The sequence below is a fragment of the Heliangelus exortis genome, chromosome 13 (assembly GCF_036169615.1).
Source record: "Heliangelus exortis chromosome 13, bHelExo1.hap1, whole genome shotgun sequence".
Classification (NCBI taxonomy): Eukaryota; Metazoa; Chordata; class Aves; order Apodiformes; family Trochilidae; genus Heliangelus; species Heliangelus exortis.
In genome coordinates this window covers 204,842-219,309 of record NC_092434.1, presented here as the reverse complement: position 1 = coordinate 219,309, position 14,468 = coordinate 204,842, and the positions used below count along the sequence as shown (strand labels likewise).

The window sequence follows — 14,468 nt, the reverse complement described above, 5'->3', positions numbered from 1 at the left end:
CTATTACGGTGCTTAAAAACACTTAGTGGTGTATTTTGGTTTCTGATGCTGGAAATGTTACAGGAACAGAACAGAATCCCTGTAGAATGCCTTTGGAATGGTGACACCTCATCTGCATGACCGGAAGGTGTGTTTGACACATGCTGGCTTAAGCAAAGTAAAGTAAATGCATATTTTTCCCTGCTCAGTATTCTGAGCATCTAACATTAAAAACAACAGAGATTATGTTAAGTTTCTCTTTTTTTCCTGTTCTGCTTTTGTATCTCAGTGCTCAGCTGGGGTTTTTATGCCTGTCTGCTCTCCCCCCTTTCTCTCAACTACAAATTTGTTTTTCCTTTGTTGGCACCACTTGTTCTGTTAGCAAATTCTTTCTTTTGCCTACTCATGTACGCTCAGGATTTTGCACGGGATGTAAAACTTCACTGGGTACCTGAGAACTCCATGAAGGCAAGAGATTTTGTAGATTTTTTTTCAGAGGAATTCAGAGTGAACCACTCAATCCTTCCATAGTGGGAAAAGGAGGGAAAGATATTTAAATACCTGTGAGTTAATAAGAGGAAAGTAAGGGTAATTGTTCAGTGATGGGATTCAGCTTTTCTATCTCCAGTGTGTAACGTAACTTTCAGATTTCCTCCTTTTTGATTAAAAACATTCTCTTCTTCCTTTTTCTTTTTTTTAATTTTATTTTTTATTTTATTTTTATTTTTTCTTCCAGTCGCTGTGATCTGATTTTTTTTTTTCTCCTAAAGGTGTTATGGTGGTATGATAGGAATGGTTGGGCCCTGCACTGCCTTTGTTGCAGTGCTCTGGCAAGAGAGTGAGGGACACAGAAATGTTCTAATGCTTGATAGCTCCTTTACTTACAGGGTTTTGCACTGGCGGTGCTGTAAATGAAGATGAGATCAGTAAGTTTGACAGTCAGTAGAGTGAAAAGGTCATGAACAGCAGCAAAGGAACTGGACTGGTCTGGCTTGGGTGTGCAGACAAACTGCATTAGTTCCTGCAGTTCTGATCTGGAAAGTCATAAAAATCTTAACTGCTTCTGCAGGTAATGGTCCTCATTCAGCCAAGCTTCTTGTGCCTCCTTAGTGTGAATGTTTGGTTTTGAGTTGGCACTGTATGTAACTCCAGGAGGTGGGTGGATTTCTTTCTAAGTTTTTAATAATGGGCCAAACCCTTTTGGTAGAAAGTTGTGTTAATTTGTTCAAGACAATACCCAGGTGTTTTATGAGGAAAAAGGTTTGGTCTGCCATGGTCATTGGGCAAGGGTTTTAGAGTTAATAAGTTAATAGATAATGAGGCTGTAACTAGAAAAACAGGGTTACAGTAACTTGACCATTAGTGAATTTGCTAATATCACAAGCAGTGGTGTTAGCCCTTATCTGTGGTTTGGCAGAGACGCTGTAGGTAAAATCTAAGATCAGAATTGTCTCAGAGCATGCCGCCTGAAGTTACCTGATATATTTAAAATTTACACTAATGAGTGTAAAAATGTGGCATGTTGTCTTTCACCTGGCATTAACCAAGGTAAATAAAGGTGTGTGGAGGAGTTTGTCACAAAGTAGTACCAAATTTTTATTTTTAATTTTAACTGTGAAAGAAAGTGAACTGGAAATAACCAGGTTACCTTACAGATGAAAACAGTTAGGAAACTAGAATCAGGTGAGAAATCCAAAGGCAGGGTAGGTCAGGGGTGATGAAGTACAGACAGAAGCCAGAAAATGTGGGGTTCTGATCCCATCCGTCATGCTGATCAGCTCTTATAGGTAGCTCTTCTTCCAATGTCTTGTTAGCTTCTAAAAAAAAAAAGGAAACACTTATTTTCTTCTTTGGCAGGTGTTGATGTTAACAGTAGCAATGCTTGAAGCTAACATTAATGAAGTTAAAAATAGAAAATTTTTTCAAGCTGAAGGTCTTTCAGAACAGAATGTAGCTTTCTTTGTCATTGTCCCATCTCCTCCTCTCTTCAGCTCCTGAACAGGGTGGTGGCTTGCATGCTCTTGTGCTACATTCCTTGGTTTTTGAGTGTAACCAGAAATGGGACCTTTACTTATTCTTGGAATATTTTTTAGCTCGGGATTTAGGACATTTTTTTTCCCTCACTTGGCTTCTCTCTCTCTTTTTTTTTTTTTAAATCCCCATGTCATCTTTGTATAATACAAAGTGTAACACTGATGCCTTTTATTATCATTCTCTATCTTGAAGCCCCCTGCTTCCTTTAATTCCCCCCTCCCCGCCTCCCGATTTTCTGATGTTACTTTGTAGTTCTCTGTTTAATTAAGTATCTTTTCCTTAAGAGCGATTATTTTACTGCTTGGAATGTTGCATGGTTGATTGCTTTTTCTCTCAACTCTTTTATGTTGCCTTTGCCCTTCATTGCCCTTCTGTAGGATGCTGGTGTTCCTTGGCTAGGTGTTGACTGTTTTCTGTACAAATACTAATAACACTGGACTGTGTGCCCACATCTCTGATCTTGTTCAATGCTTGCTCTCTATTTGCAGTGTATATTCCTGTTTTTACTGCCAATACGAGGCTTGATTTAGCTGTACTGGGGCAAGGAGGGGAGCTCTGCTGCTGCTACCACTTGGGAGTTGGGTCAGGGTTTCATGATGTAGCTTCCCAAAAACTGTTTTTGCTTGAGAAATGTGATTACTGATGCATGCATTGAGGTGGAGCAAATGAAGTTGTGTATTTCAGGTGTGTTTGAAAGTGTGTGCTGCTTCAGCCTTGGGTTGCTTTCTAGGATGAACTAAGTTCAGAAGTGCAGTTTGCAAGAAAAGCTAAAACTGGGTATGTAGATAGTTCAGACAGTTTCCCCAAACAGCAAAGCCCTTCTTGTGAATAATTCCATAAGCTATAATGGGGTTTGGGTATTAACGTTTCCAAAATTCAAGGCTAAATAAGAATGAACTTTTTAAGCAAGAGTGGTAATTGTTCTAAACAAGCCATTAAGCAACATTTTCTTATTTGAAAGAGTAGTTTTAGTATTTATTTCTAGACATAAGCTAACATTTCTGAGTTGTTTCCAGATAGCAGGATCTTGACTCAGTTACACATTTAAGGTTAGTAACCCCTTTTGTCTTTACATGGCTGTTCCTGATAGGGGAATATATCTTGGCTGAAGCACTTCAGAGTTTTCCATATGGGCTTTGCTAATATTAAATGCTTCTTGTGAATATAAAAGGTTGTTATGAACACTTGTATTGGAACATTATTGTATTCTAGGAGATACTTTTAGTGAGGCTCAGTACTTAAATATTTTTTGCATAATGGCATGTTAAATGAAATATTTGAAAGCTGACAAGCTTAAATAGAAATAAGACTATGAAAGGGGAGAAAACAGTGATTTAGAAGCATAATTTAGATTAAACCAAGGTGTTTTTAATACAGTACAATTCTTGGTTTCTTGATTAATTATTTTTCATTTTTGGATGGTTTACTAGGAATGAGTTATGTACAGAAAGAATGTATTGTTATTCCTCAGGGGAGGAATAGCAGAGGGAGGAGGCTCACTGAGCTAATGCTTTTCATGCAATCCAGAGACTAGGAAAAAAAGCTGGAACTCTATTCTTAAAGGAACTTGCACACCAGCCACCCCTACCATTGGAACTAATCTGAGTTGGGTATCTGGCTCGTTCATAAACTTTCATATTGGTAGAAGGTTACTCAAATGAGCAAGGCCTTCAAAATAAGAAGGGGGAAGCAGACCTGTGGAAGAATTCTGCATCCAGTCCTGCCAGATGTTGTAAATATTACCCAGCAGTCTCTCCTCAGGTGTTTGAGGATCATCCCTGATTTCTAGAGTTTGTAGTTAGCAAAGAAATGTCAGGGTCAAGAAATGTCAAATGTCAACTGCTTCTCTAAACAATGAGGAAGGGAGGTAGCTACTTTTGAAAATTACCTTGTTGTATTTGTGAAAGTGCAAAGCAAAAAACTTAAGCCTGTACTCATGAAAAATGTTAACTAATCCTGATGAACAAGCTCTGCTGCTTTGAAGGAAGTTCTTAGCAGCATTTAGCCAGCTGAAGTTAAACTTAAGGTCTGCTATTACTAAATGATACAGTTGTCCTCTCCCTGGTAATGATCTTGTACAATAAAACCCATTTCTGTGATATAGAGAAGTCTCTAAAATGTAATTCTTCATGACAGTTTGTTATTTTATAGCTTAGTAGCCTTGCACATAGTTCATAGTGTGAATCTCAAGATTCTCATTTCAAGACATTATATTGTCAAAATTAGATGATCGTTTAGTGTTCTAATTCTTCTGAACTCTTATTTATAGTTTGCTTTTCCAAATTTTTTAGTATTATTTTTGCTTCAACTCATCATTAATCTGTTCATTGATATGTAGTCCTGGTTCCCTCGTTCATAGAAGTCTGTAGGGTCCTACATCAAGTCCCAGTAAGCTTTTGATACTGTAACTGTTTGACTGCCTGGGCAGAACTGTGCTACATTATGCTGTGTGTCTCCATGCTTTGTTTATGTGATCAGAAAAATACGGAGTACTTGCCACTAAATGATCATCTAGGGCTTGCTGTAGCCCTTTCCATTCTTTGTGGCTTTTATTGTGCTGCAGCTTCCTAAAGTGCCAGCTCTGTATCCATGGAGGATATGGGACCTTGTGCTGGTCTTGCTTTTACAGATTGTGATTATGGTCAGCAGGTCTAGTCTGCAGTCATGGATGGCTTGGCAGCCATGTGAAGCCATGTTTTTTTCCTATTGTTCTGCATCTGTCAGAGTCGTAGGAAATCAATACACAAGTAATGCTAAAAGAATTTTCTTGGGGTGTAGGAGTGAAAGTGAAATTCTGAATGACTTTACCAAGTATTGTGATATCTGCCCAGAACCTGGTTTGCTTGCTCAAATGGCTTGGCTTTAGGATTATTTGCTTTTCTGACCCCTGCAAACTGTGGATCTTTGCCTGATGACCAAGGGGTCTATTCTACTCTTAGATCTCTGGGAGAGATTCACAGGCAGGACATGAAAAATAGCTGCTCAGGCATCCTTGGATCCTTTGTTCTGGTCTTGAAGCTGTGCACACAGCTGTATTTTTTAATGAAGTGGTAGTATCTGCCCCAGCAGTGCCTCCTGGCTTGGCTTCTCTGGTTTTGCAGTTACTTACTCAGTAGACCTTGTGTAAGTACTGTACTGATGCTTGTCACCTGATGTAGTTGGATATTTGAGAACTGCAGCTACAGTTTTTGTGGGCAACACAGGGCTCTTCAGGTGTCTGAATCTTGCACAGGTCTCCAGGGAGAGCAGCAGGCAGCCCTTCTGTGGGCTGTAGCAAAACTGACCACGTTTGATTCCCCTTGGTACAGCCACAGGGGCAGTTAAGCTGTTGTGCCTCCAGAAGCCTGGGCAGTCAGCATTACCCATGCTGTGCATCTGAGAACTGAGGCAATGAGGTGGACAAGGAGAATGTAGTTGCTGGTGGCTGTGTGGAAGCCATGCCTGACTGTACTTTTCAAATGCGACAGTGTTGGAGAGATCCAGTAAAAAGGAAGAGCTACTGAATATTGCTGGAAGTTTTTTTGTGTTTTGCTCCTAAGCAAACTGCTTGATCTGTTTTTCTGTCCTTACTATTCTTCTCAATGTATTTTCTTAGTACATCAGCGTAGAATGAGATTTATTTTTTTCTTAATGTTCCAGTGACACCTATAGACCATGTGCCTGGATAGGACACTGTTTTGTTGCTCAGTATAGGAATATGATACATAGCAAAGACATATGCTAGAAGACAAACTGATAAGCAGTGTCTAAAGAGAACAAATTCAGCAGAAAAAAACCCCCACATTATTTATGTCAGTGCTTTATATGGAAATCCATGAGAAGTACTCTCAAACCGAAATGTCACTAGAAGATCTCTTGGAACAAATAGGTAAAAATAGTAATAAATTGCCCATAGAAAGTAAAGTTCACTGGAATCTCTGAAGGAACTCAAAACTGTTCAACTTGTAAATCTGATATGTCACTATCTTAATGAACACCTTCTTTAAAAGAGTAGGTGGCAGTTTGTGTGACGGCAGTTTTCTAAAAGGGCTCCAGGAGAGGACCCAGGAACTGCGTGGTTCTTGTCAAGTTCTTAGGAAATGAGTAAAAGCCATCTGGATCATAAAATTGTGGATTTTTCAGAAATCTTGACAGAGCCTCTAACTAGAGGTTTTTATTGTGTTATGACACAGTTTTTCAAGGGAAATCTTATGTGGATTAATAGCTAGGTAAGGAGGAAACAAGCGGCCAGACAATGACAGAAAGTCTGTCTGCTTTTGTAACAGGCAGAGGTTATTGAGGTGCTCTGTGAAACTGCCAGTAGGTGTGTTCCTAAAACTGTCTGGAGGAGTGAATAGTGAGGTGACAGTTTCATCCTAAAGTTGTGGAAGGGTATTGTGATGCTGAGGTAATACAAAGTAAGATGGTGAAGTGGTGCAGAGAAGCTACTGTAAAGATAAACACACAGTGAAGGGCTCTAAATAAGTTGTGACTTAAGCTGGAGGTCTTGATTTTTGTAAAAAATGTCAGCTCAACAGTAACCAAGTGGGCAAAGTGAGTTTAAGCATTTTTAGCTTTCTGAGTGCAAGGAAAAATGTCTTTTGTGTAAACCCATGGTGCACCCCTTGCTTGAATACTTTTTGTAGGTCCACTCCTTGTTTAAAAAAAAAGGAGAGGTAGAGAGCCGAAGGAAGGAATTGTGCAATGGCTCCACACAGTAATCGATTAATATAGGGCTCCAGTGCTTGGGAGGGGAGGTAGCTGAGGAGCAGATGCAATTAAAGGCTGTAAAATCATTGATGGCATAAAAGCAGTTAACAGGTGATAAATATGTTCTCCTGATCTAAGAATTTAGTTTAGTAAACCTAGCTTGGTCAGATAGCAGGTTTAGAGAAGAAGATATTTCTTCAAGGAAGTTATAGTTAAACGGTGCAAATCATTACCACGGCCATGAATGGGAAACAGCTTTGTCAGTGTGTTCCACGCAGTGAAGTGACACTATTTGGAGTTAGTGTAGAACACATTTTTCTTGCATGCTCTCTTTGTGCCTGTGCCGCCAGACAGTAGTGTGACAGGACTGATTGTTTTAGAAAGGATTGTTCTGTTTGGTATGTAATAGAGATGCTGTCAGCTTGATTTATTTCATTTTAAAAGGAAGTTATGTGAAATATCCATACCTTTTTTTCTCCTCATCTGCTTTTTCTGCTGACTTTGACACCTCTAAGAAGGATGTGTGTTTGGCACAAGTTAGCAGGATTTTTGAAGCATGGCTGTCTGAAACACTTGTATGAAATCTTCTGCAAGTTACTGAACAGCACTGCTCTTTGTAATGGTGTTTTGTCTCAAGCTGTCATGATTTTGGGATCAAGTCTCCTTGGAGCCTGACTTTTCTGGAGCGGGGCAGATGATGTGAGTGTGAAAGCATACCTTGCAGTCTGCCATTTCTGCCTCTTTCAGGTAGAGAAATTATGTTCACCGTAGCAATTCCAGTGTTTAATATTCTGAAAAAGCAAATGTGAGGTACAATAAATTCTTCTGGTTTTCAAGTTTACTTTAAACCGTGCTACTGAAGCAGTCTGCATTTTCTTAGTTCTACTTACATAATTGTAGGGTGAGAGAGGAACAAAAATATTCAAAGGTATAAGAGCATTATGAAGCCTTTAGGTACACCAAAGGTTTACAGATCTCTGTCTTCTCACAGAGGATGCCAGCCCCCATCAGACTGCGAGAGCTGATCCGGACCATCCGGACAGCAAGAACCCAGGCAGAAGAGCGTGAGATGATCCAAAAGGAATGTGCTGCTATCCGGTCGTCCTTCCGAGAGGAAGATAACACATACCGATGCAGAAATGTGGCAAAGCTGCTGTACATGCACATGCTGGGATACCCTGCGCATTTTGGACAGGTAGGTTGGAAACCCGTGCTTGCTGTAAGCCATATGCCAATCTGCTCTGTGTGCTGGGGGCACCATACTTGGTCAGAGCACTTCTAGTAGCACTTCTGCTGTCTGCTCTTTGAGATGTTTTGAGGTCTGTCTTGTATGTTCTGAACCTACATTAGTTTTGACTTTGTTAGCGAGATCAGCTGTTTGGAGATTTAGGTATTTTGTTAGGAAACTTAGGGCTATACTGGTTTTGCCAGACTGTCTGCTCCCTTCACACATTTCTGCAGAGTAATTCTTAAGCAGTAATTCTTAAACCACAGTCCAGTACATAGGTATATTTCTAGTTGGGTTCAAAACAGCACCTTGGAGTTCTGTGCCTAATGGGAAGTACCAGATGCTTCAAAGGAGGTTCTGTATCCTTTTCCTTCTAATTCTCATCAGGTAAGAGCTGATCTGTCTCCAGCAATAAAAATCAGTGTTCCTTATCCCTATCTTAGTGAGGTGACTTGGAGAATGCTGATACGAGTTTTTTATCTCTTGGCTTATTTTTGACATGCTGTTGTTGACACAGGTTGTGGAAAAGGGAGACAGGAACATTCGAGTTCTTGATCTACAAGATGTTTTTCAGGTTGAATTTTGCTTAGTCTTTGGGGCATTGTCTGTTTTTCTGAGAAGTCAGTAAGTATCCTGTTATTAGTAATCTAACCTAGGCCTTCCATAAAGCTAAATAAAAAGTCGTTCAATATCTCTTGAAGTAGCTTCATCTCTTGGGAGTCTATCCATTCGTGATCAAATTTACCAGTCCTGACACATCTCACTGAAATTGTAATCACTGAAATAGAATTCCAAGCAGTTTTAGTGTAAGGGAGTGAGTGAGTGAGTGAGTCTAGTCTGTTCTGTTGCATATAAAGCGAATCATTTTACTTCTGCATCATTAGATTCTTCTCATAAAATAATGAAGAGTTGCATAAGAGCAAGTTAATTTTTGTATTACCCTGTTTTTAACACAGCATGTATCAAAGGTGTCCCTGGTGCAAGAGAGAAACTTCTGTCATAAAAATTCAGGCTGAGTTATCTAGGAGCTGCAAGAAGAATGAAAAGTGTTACATTTAAGTTTCACCTAGATTATCAACATTTGATCTACATTAGGAACATGTTGAAGTTTTTTGGGGATTATTTGATCTTGTTACTTATGATTTTAATCCCATATACGGAAGATGAGACCAGATATCTCATAATTTTTGCTTTTGTCAGCAGTGGTGAATTACCTCTTCGCTCTCAGTGAAAGAAGGATAAAAAAGATGATTCAGTGCCTTTTATTGCCAATGTTGCTGCATCTCAAACAGCAGCATCTATGCTGCCTATTTTGTGAACAGAATACTTCATTCCATGTCCTTAGTTCCCAAGTAGTTTATCAGCTGCACATTCAGGAATGTTTTTGGCCCAAGGCTGGGAAGGGCTTTGAACAAGTATTCTCAAGGTGAGTAAGCTGCTAAACTTTGTGCGTCCTCAGTGCTTGTAACTGGAAGGAATTGTTCCAAGGGCTGCTGATGTAGGTGGAGTATGGTTTGTGTAAGCTCTGCGGGGCTGTTGAGGTCACATGCTGCTCCAGCAGTGGGGCCTGGTAGCCCAGGAAGTTTCTGAGAGTGACAGGATAAAAACATGTTTTGATGAAAAGCAGGAGAGTGCCACAGGCTACATTAGACAGTGTCTTAAAGATGAAAGCAGACAACTACAGTTAATGGTATGGATGGGTAGCCAGCAATAAAAGAGAATATAGAGAAGGTGTCAGAATTAGTGGGTGATTGATCTACTTCTTTCAAAGCCAGGGATCCTCAATTTATATGGAAATATGAGCATGAGCATCATACTTAGCCAGTGCATGCCGAGATGCACAGGATGGCAAGCCATCTCTTGAGCCTGTGCAAAGGCCACTCGTGCGAGTCTAGAAAGTGTCAGACAGCCTGGGCAAATGGTAAAATCAATCTATTGCTGTTGTTATTTCTCCTTGGAAAAAATCCTGTTGGAAGAGTGACTATGTCAGTAAAAATACGAGTAAGTCGTAGTCTGGATATATACCTGTATGTGGCATGCTAATGTGTGTTACAGTACTGATGTAGCAGATTTTAATTGTTCCTTTAAATGAACTGGATATTATGGTATCAAGATTTCTTCCACTAGTTAGACCTAGTAAGAGCTTCAGCTGATCATGTTTCTCAGTGTTGCTGTGCACGGCATTAGTTTGCATATGTTTGAATACAAGTGAAACAAGAACTCACCAGCCTTTCATAGGGTTATTTTCAATAATATCTTTCAAATTCAAAAGTTCTAGAAATGTATCTTGCAGTTACTAGTTTCCTTCTGCTTTTTCTTCATCATTCATGTTCTGCCTCTGACATTTAGACTGTAGCTTAGATGTCACCAATTCTGCATTGCATTTTTGCAGAGGTTTGTATAAGAAAGTATCTTGTAAACCTGGGGAAGAAAGTTGGTTCAGAGGTACATTATTCTCTTACATGACGTGCTGGAAAGGTAAGAGGTTGATGTCTAGTGTTCTGTGCCTTATCTGTGGTTGATCTTGCCTGTTTGTGCAAGTTCAGTTTCCTTGTGATGACTGATCTTATTGTTAAGAGCTGTTTATTCTAGACTTTCATTTCCTTCAGTTCCTAACAAACTGAACTTGTTTTCTTTCAAGCTTTGTCTTACCTGTTTGCCACCCTGTTGGATGCTCCTGTGTGACAATTTCTTGCATAGTGGAGCTGATGTTTTGATGCCATGCAGTTGTGAGAACTTGTCAGTGGCTCTGCCATGGCACTGACTTTCTCTGGCACTTCAACTTTAATTTTCTTGTCAGCATCATCCTGTAAATCTTTACCTTCCTGATCACAGAATATGTGTGTGTCTGTTGTTCTGTTCAAGCTTTCCTATAGCGAGAGACCATGATAAACTGTTCATGACATCCTCTATTTTGCCTGTACATGCCCCCTTTACTTCCTTTTAAATGAATCTGTTGTAAGCTTTGTCTGACTCCTCCTTAAACCCATTAGGTATGCTTACTTGCTGCCCCACTCATTTGTAAAATAGACTTGCAGGATGTGTTTGTGAGGAGTAGGTCTCTTAACCTGTTCTGAAGAGCCATTTCTGCTGCTTCTTGTCTGGAATGTGAAGATTGATGATACTTGATTAGTCATCTGTTAGAGAAAAATATTTTTGTGCATAGTAATGTCAGAATATCTCTGGTTGTTGTCTTTTTTCTGCATTAAGAAAGTGTTAAGTTCAACAACAGGTTAGCAATTAAATTCTTAATCAGCTGAGTGCAAGTAGCAGCTGTGTGTGTTAACTTGGGTATCTCCTCTCTGCTCTTGAGCCCAGTTGGCCCTTCTGTGTGGTGAAAAGGAGGCTTATAGTGGGTACAATGCATACAATTTTGTGACGCTTCAGGTGTTCAAATAGAGATTATAGAGCAGCACAAACCCAAAGTTTGTTACAGTTCATAATAAACAGAAGCTGGTTTTGACAGCTTACAGAGCACTGAACCTCTCCCTGGTAGGTGGACAGACCCATTGAAGCCTGGTTCAGAAATTTCCAGTGCATACAAAATATAACACATGATACAGATTTCTAGATATTTACTGTTTTGTTTTTAATGATCTTGTCTCTATAAATATGCTTTTACTTTTGTGATCTGACATAAACCCTGGTATATCTGAAGTCATGAAGGGCCAACAGTGTCTTAATACTTCAAGGTGCAGGAAATGCTGATGACTCTCCTGCTGGCTTGCTGAGAGCTTGGGTCATGTAACCTTTCTTTGTTTTCCTCATCACCAAAATGGGAATAAAATATACTTTCACAAATGCATTCTGAGAGACCTAAATGACTAAACATCAAAATTCAAACTATTTCTCCTCTAGTTAAGAAGTAGTTTAAGCTAATGCTGTCCTTTTTTTGGTCATCTTTTCCCCCTTTTTTTTTTTTTTTCCAGTTGGAGTGCCTCAAGCTCATTGCCTCTCAGAAATTCACAGACAAGCGCATTGGGTATTTAGGTGCCATGTTGCTGCTGGATGAGAGACAGGATGTCCATCTTCTTATGACCAATTGCATCAAGAAGTAAGGGTACCACCTCTCTCTCCATCAACACATGCTTTGAGGCTTCAGGATCTGGAAGTATACTTCTGACAGTGATATTCTGAGTACTTTTCCCATGTGTTAGAATACTGGTATCTTCAATTTGTTACGTGCTGTTGACTGTATAAGACTGTTTTTGTATTGTACTGTATTGGGTGATCCTGTTCAGCTTCCATAGAGAAAAGAGAATATAAAATTCCCGAAGAGGTGTATGTGGCAAACAGCACTCATGTAACTACTATTACAGAATGGTAGTACATGTTTCTGGAGGTCATGTTAAGATAAATAAAACCAGGGAGATGAAATGACCAGAGTAAGCTGCTCAGCTAGCGCAGGAAACCTCCAGTTGGTGTAAAGATCTCTCTTCCATTTCTGTAGATTCATTAACTTCCAGCTTACAGTAAGAAAGAGCCATGCAAGCAGTAATGCAGCATCAGTAAAGATCAATGGACCTTCTCAATATGTTTGAATCTGAATGTTTTTATAACACTGTTAAGGCTTTGTAGGCTGGACAGGCTGTTGTGTGCCACAAAGTCATATATGCTGCTGCAGCCATGTTGTCCTGTGTTTGTTTACTCGACTTCTGATGAGCTCTGAAGGGTTGTCTGAATGCAAGGATCAAGGCTGTGTATCCTCCTTTCATTTCAAGATTGGCCTAATGGTCCTGATGGATGTTTTTTCTTGGAAACAAGGCAGCAACTTGAGATGTGCTGTCTGCCTTCCATCTTGCTGCAATCAGACAAGAAGATATGGGAAATATTTTTTCCTTTAACTTTTTCTCTCAGCAGAATGCTGTTAAACTTATGATAAACTGATGCATTTCCAATAACACTCATTTTCAAGATGGATGGGAGCAGGAGTAGAACAACTGGTTTCTTCTAGTTGATTTATCCAAATGCCTGCTTGATTGTGTGTGATGAGTCTGTTTTTATTATTTCTTACTTTTAGAACATAAGCCTCCCAGATATTAGCTAGAAAAGTATTGGTCTTCCGCTAGACTGTGGCTTGGAAATAAACTTGACAGAACTGCAGGCCTGAGGAGACATTTTACTAAAGATCTTTCATTGAAATGTCATACCTGTGAGGCTGTTTTGATTAGAGCCAGATTGCTAGGTTAACACCTCTTTTGACTGCTTATGCTAAAATGAATTTATGTGGTACGGATGGTAGTGAGTTTGAACTGGAAATGGGTCAGACTGAAGCTAAGCAAAACTGGTGGACAATTTCCCTGTGCCTCAGTGGGTTGTTAATTGTTTTCTCCTTTGGCTTCTGAATCAGTCACTTTGTCTAGCTTATGTCTAGACATTAAGGTACTTGATTTATAGCATTGTCTCTCATTGATTTATAGCAAGTTCTAGATTTTTGTTACAAAAGAAGCAGGCATCATTGTGGAGCATGTATTTGCTATACACACTGCTCTATATATCAGCCAAAAATTGTTAAAGGGAGGAAACAAAAAACAGTCCATTTAGTGGCATGTGCTGTCTGCTTCTTCATCTGCATGTTGCTATAGCTGCTTGATGGTACAACCAGAATATTGTGTCCTGCTTTCTTGCACACTGTGGACGTTTGTGGCTATGTACCCTTTCTCTCCCACCATGCAGTCCCCAGCTCCCCTCGCCTCCCAAACCAGGAACCACGTTTTGTACTTTATCCAACACTGAATTGTGGGGACTGGTGATGTGAGAATAGTCTGACAGAAAAGTGGTGTAGAAGTCACTTTAAAGTCTGTTGGGATTGCCATGTGGAAGCTATAATTGTCCTGTAGTTAGAGTGACATCAGCTGGCCTCATAAATATCATCTAGTGCTAGGTGGTTTCCCATCTTTTTTGACCACTTTTCACAGCTTTCTTAGGCATATGAATAGTTATGATTGCTAAACAAAGTTCCTGTGTAGATTATTTTCAAGGTGTGCTATTTGGGGGGGTTGTTGTTATTATTCAGGATAGAGGATATTTATACGTAGGTTTTTATGTTTGTTTGATTTGTAAATGCAGAAACTAAAGCTCCAAAGTACATTTTGTCTTTACTTTAGAAATTTAATGGAATTCTGTGTGGTCTTCTCAGTTCCATCCCTAGATACCCACCAATAGTTTGAACCGAGTATTGTGTCTTTATAATTAAGGATTCTAAGTGGAAGTAGTAGCTAGCTCTGTGGTACATGCATTCCAAGGTGCTATTGCTCCTACGTTATGCTCCCAAAGAGCAGAGATTCTGGATTAGATGACTATAAGTATAATGTGTGAACACACATTTTCTTGTGTGTTCAGGTTTTCTATTGTGTGCATGCTGATTGGCTTTTTGTTGTTCTCCTTTACAGTGACCTTAATCACAGCACGCAGTATGTGCAGGGGCTGGCACTCTGCACTCTTGGCTGCATGGGCTCCTCAGAAATGTGCAGAGATCTTGCAGGAGAGGTGGAAAAGCTCCTCAAAACTTCCAACTCCTATCTTAGGAAGAAGGTAC

At 39.7% G+C, this 14,468-nt stretch overlaps 1 protein-coding gene across 3 annotated transcripts in view; it reads left to right on the top strand.

Moving 5' to 3' along the window:
- Positions 1-14,468, top strand: part of AP1G1 (adaptor related protein complex 1 subunit gamma 1) — a 39,409-nt gene that overhangs the window by 1,029 nt on the left and 23,912 nt on the right. For 2 of the 3 annotated variants that reach the window (XM_071756512.1, XM_071756511.1), the window contains exons 2-4: positions 7,694-7,897; positions 11,860-11,984; positions 14,323-14,464. In XM_071756512.1, the coding sequence (XP_071612613.1) occupies positions 7,697-7,897; positions 11,860-11,984; positions 14,323-14,464 (468 nt within the window). In that variant the 5' untranslated portion in view covers positions 7,694-7,696. Of the gene's footprint in view, positions 1-106; positions 128-7,693; positions 7,898-11,859; positions 11,985-14,322; positions 14,465-14,468 lie in introns of those variants that run through there. The other variant, XM_071756510.1, reaches the window with a different exon arrangement.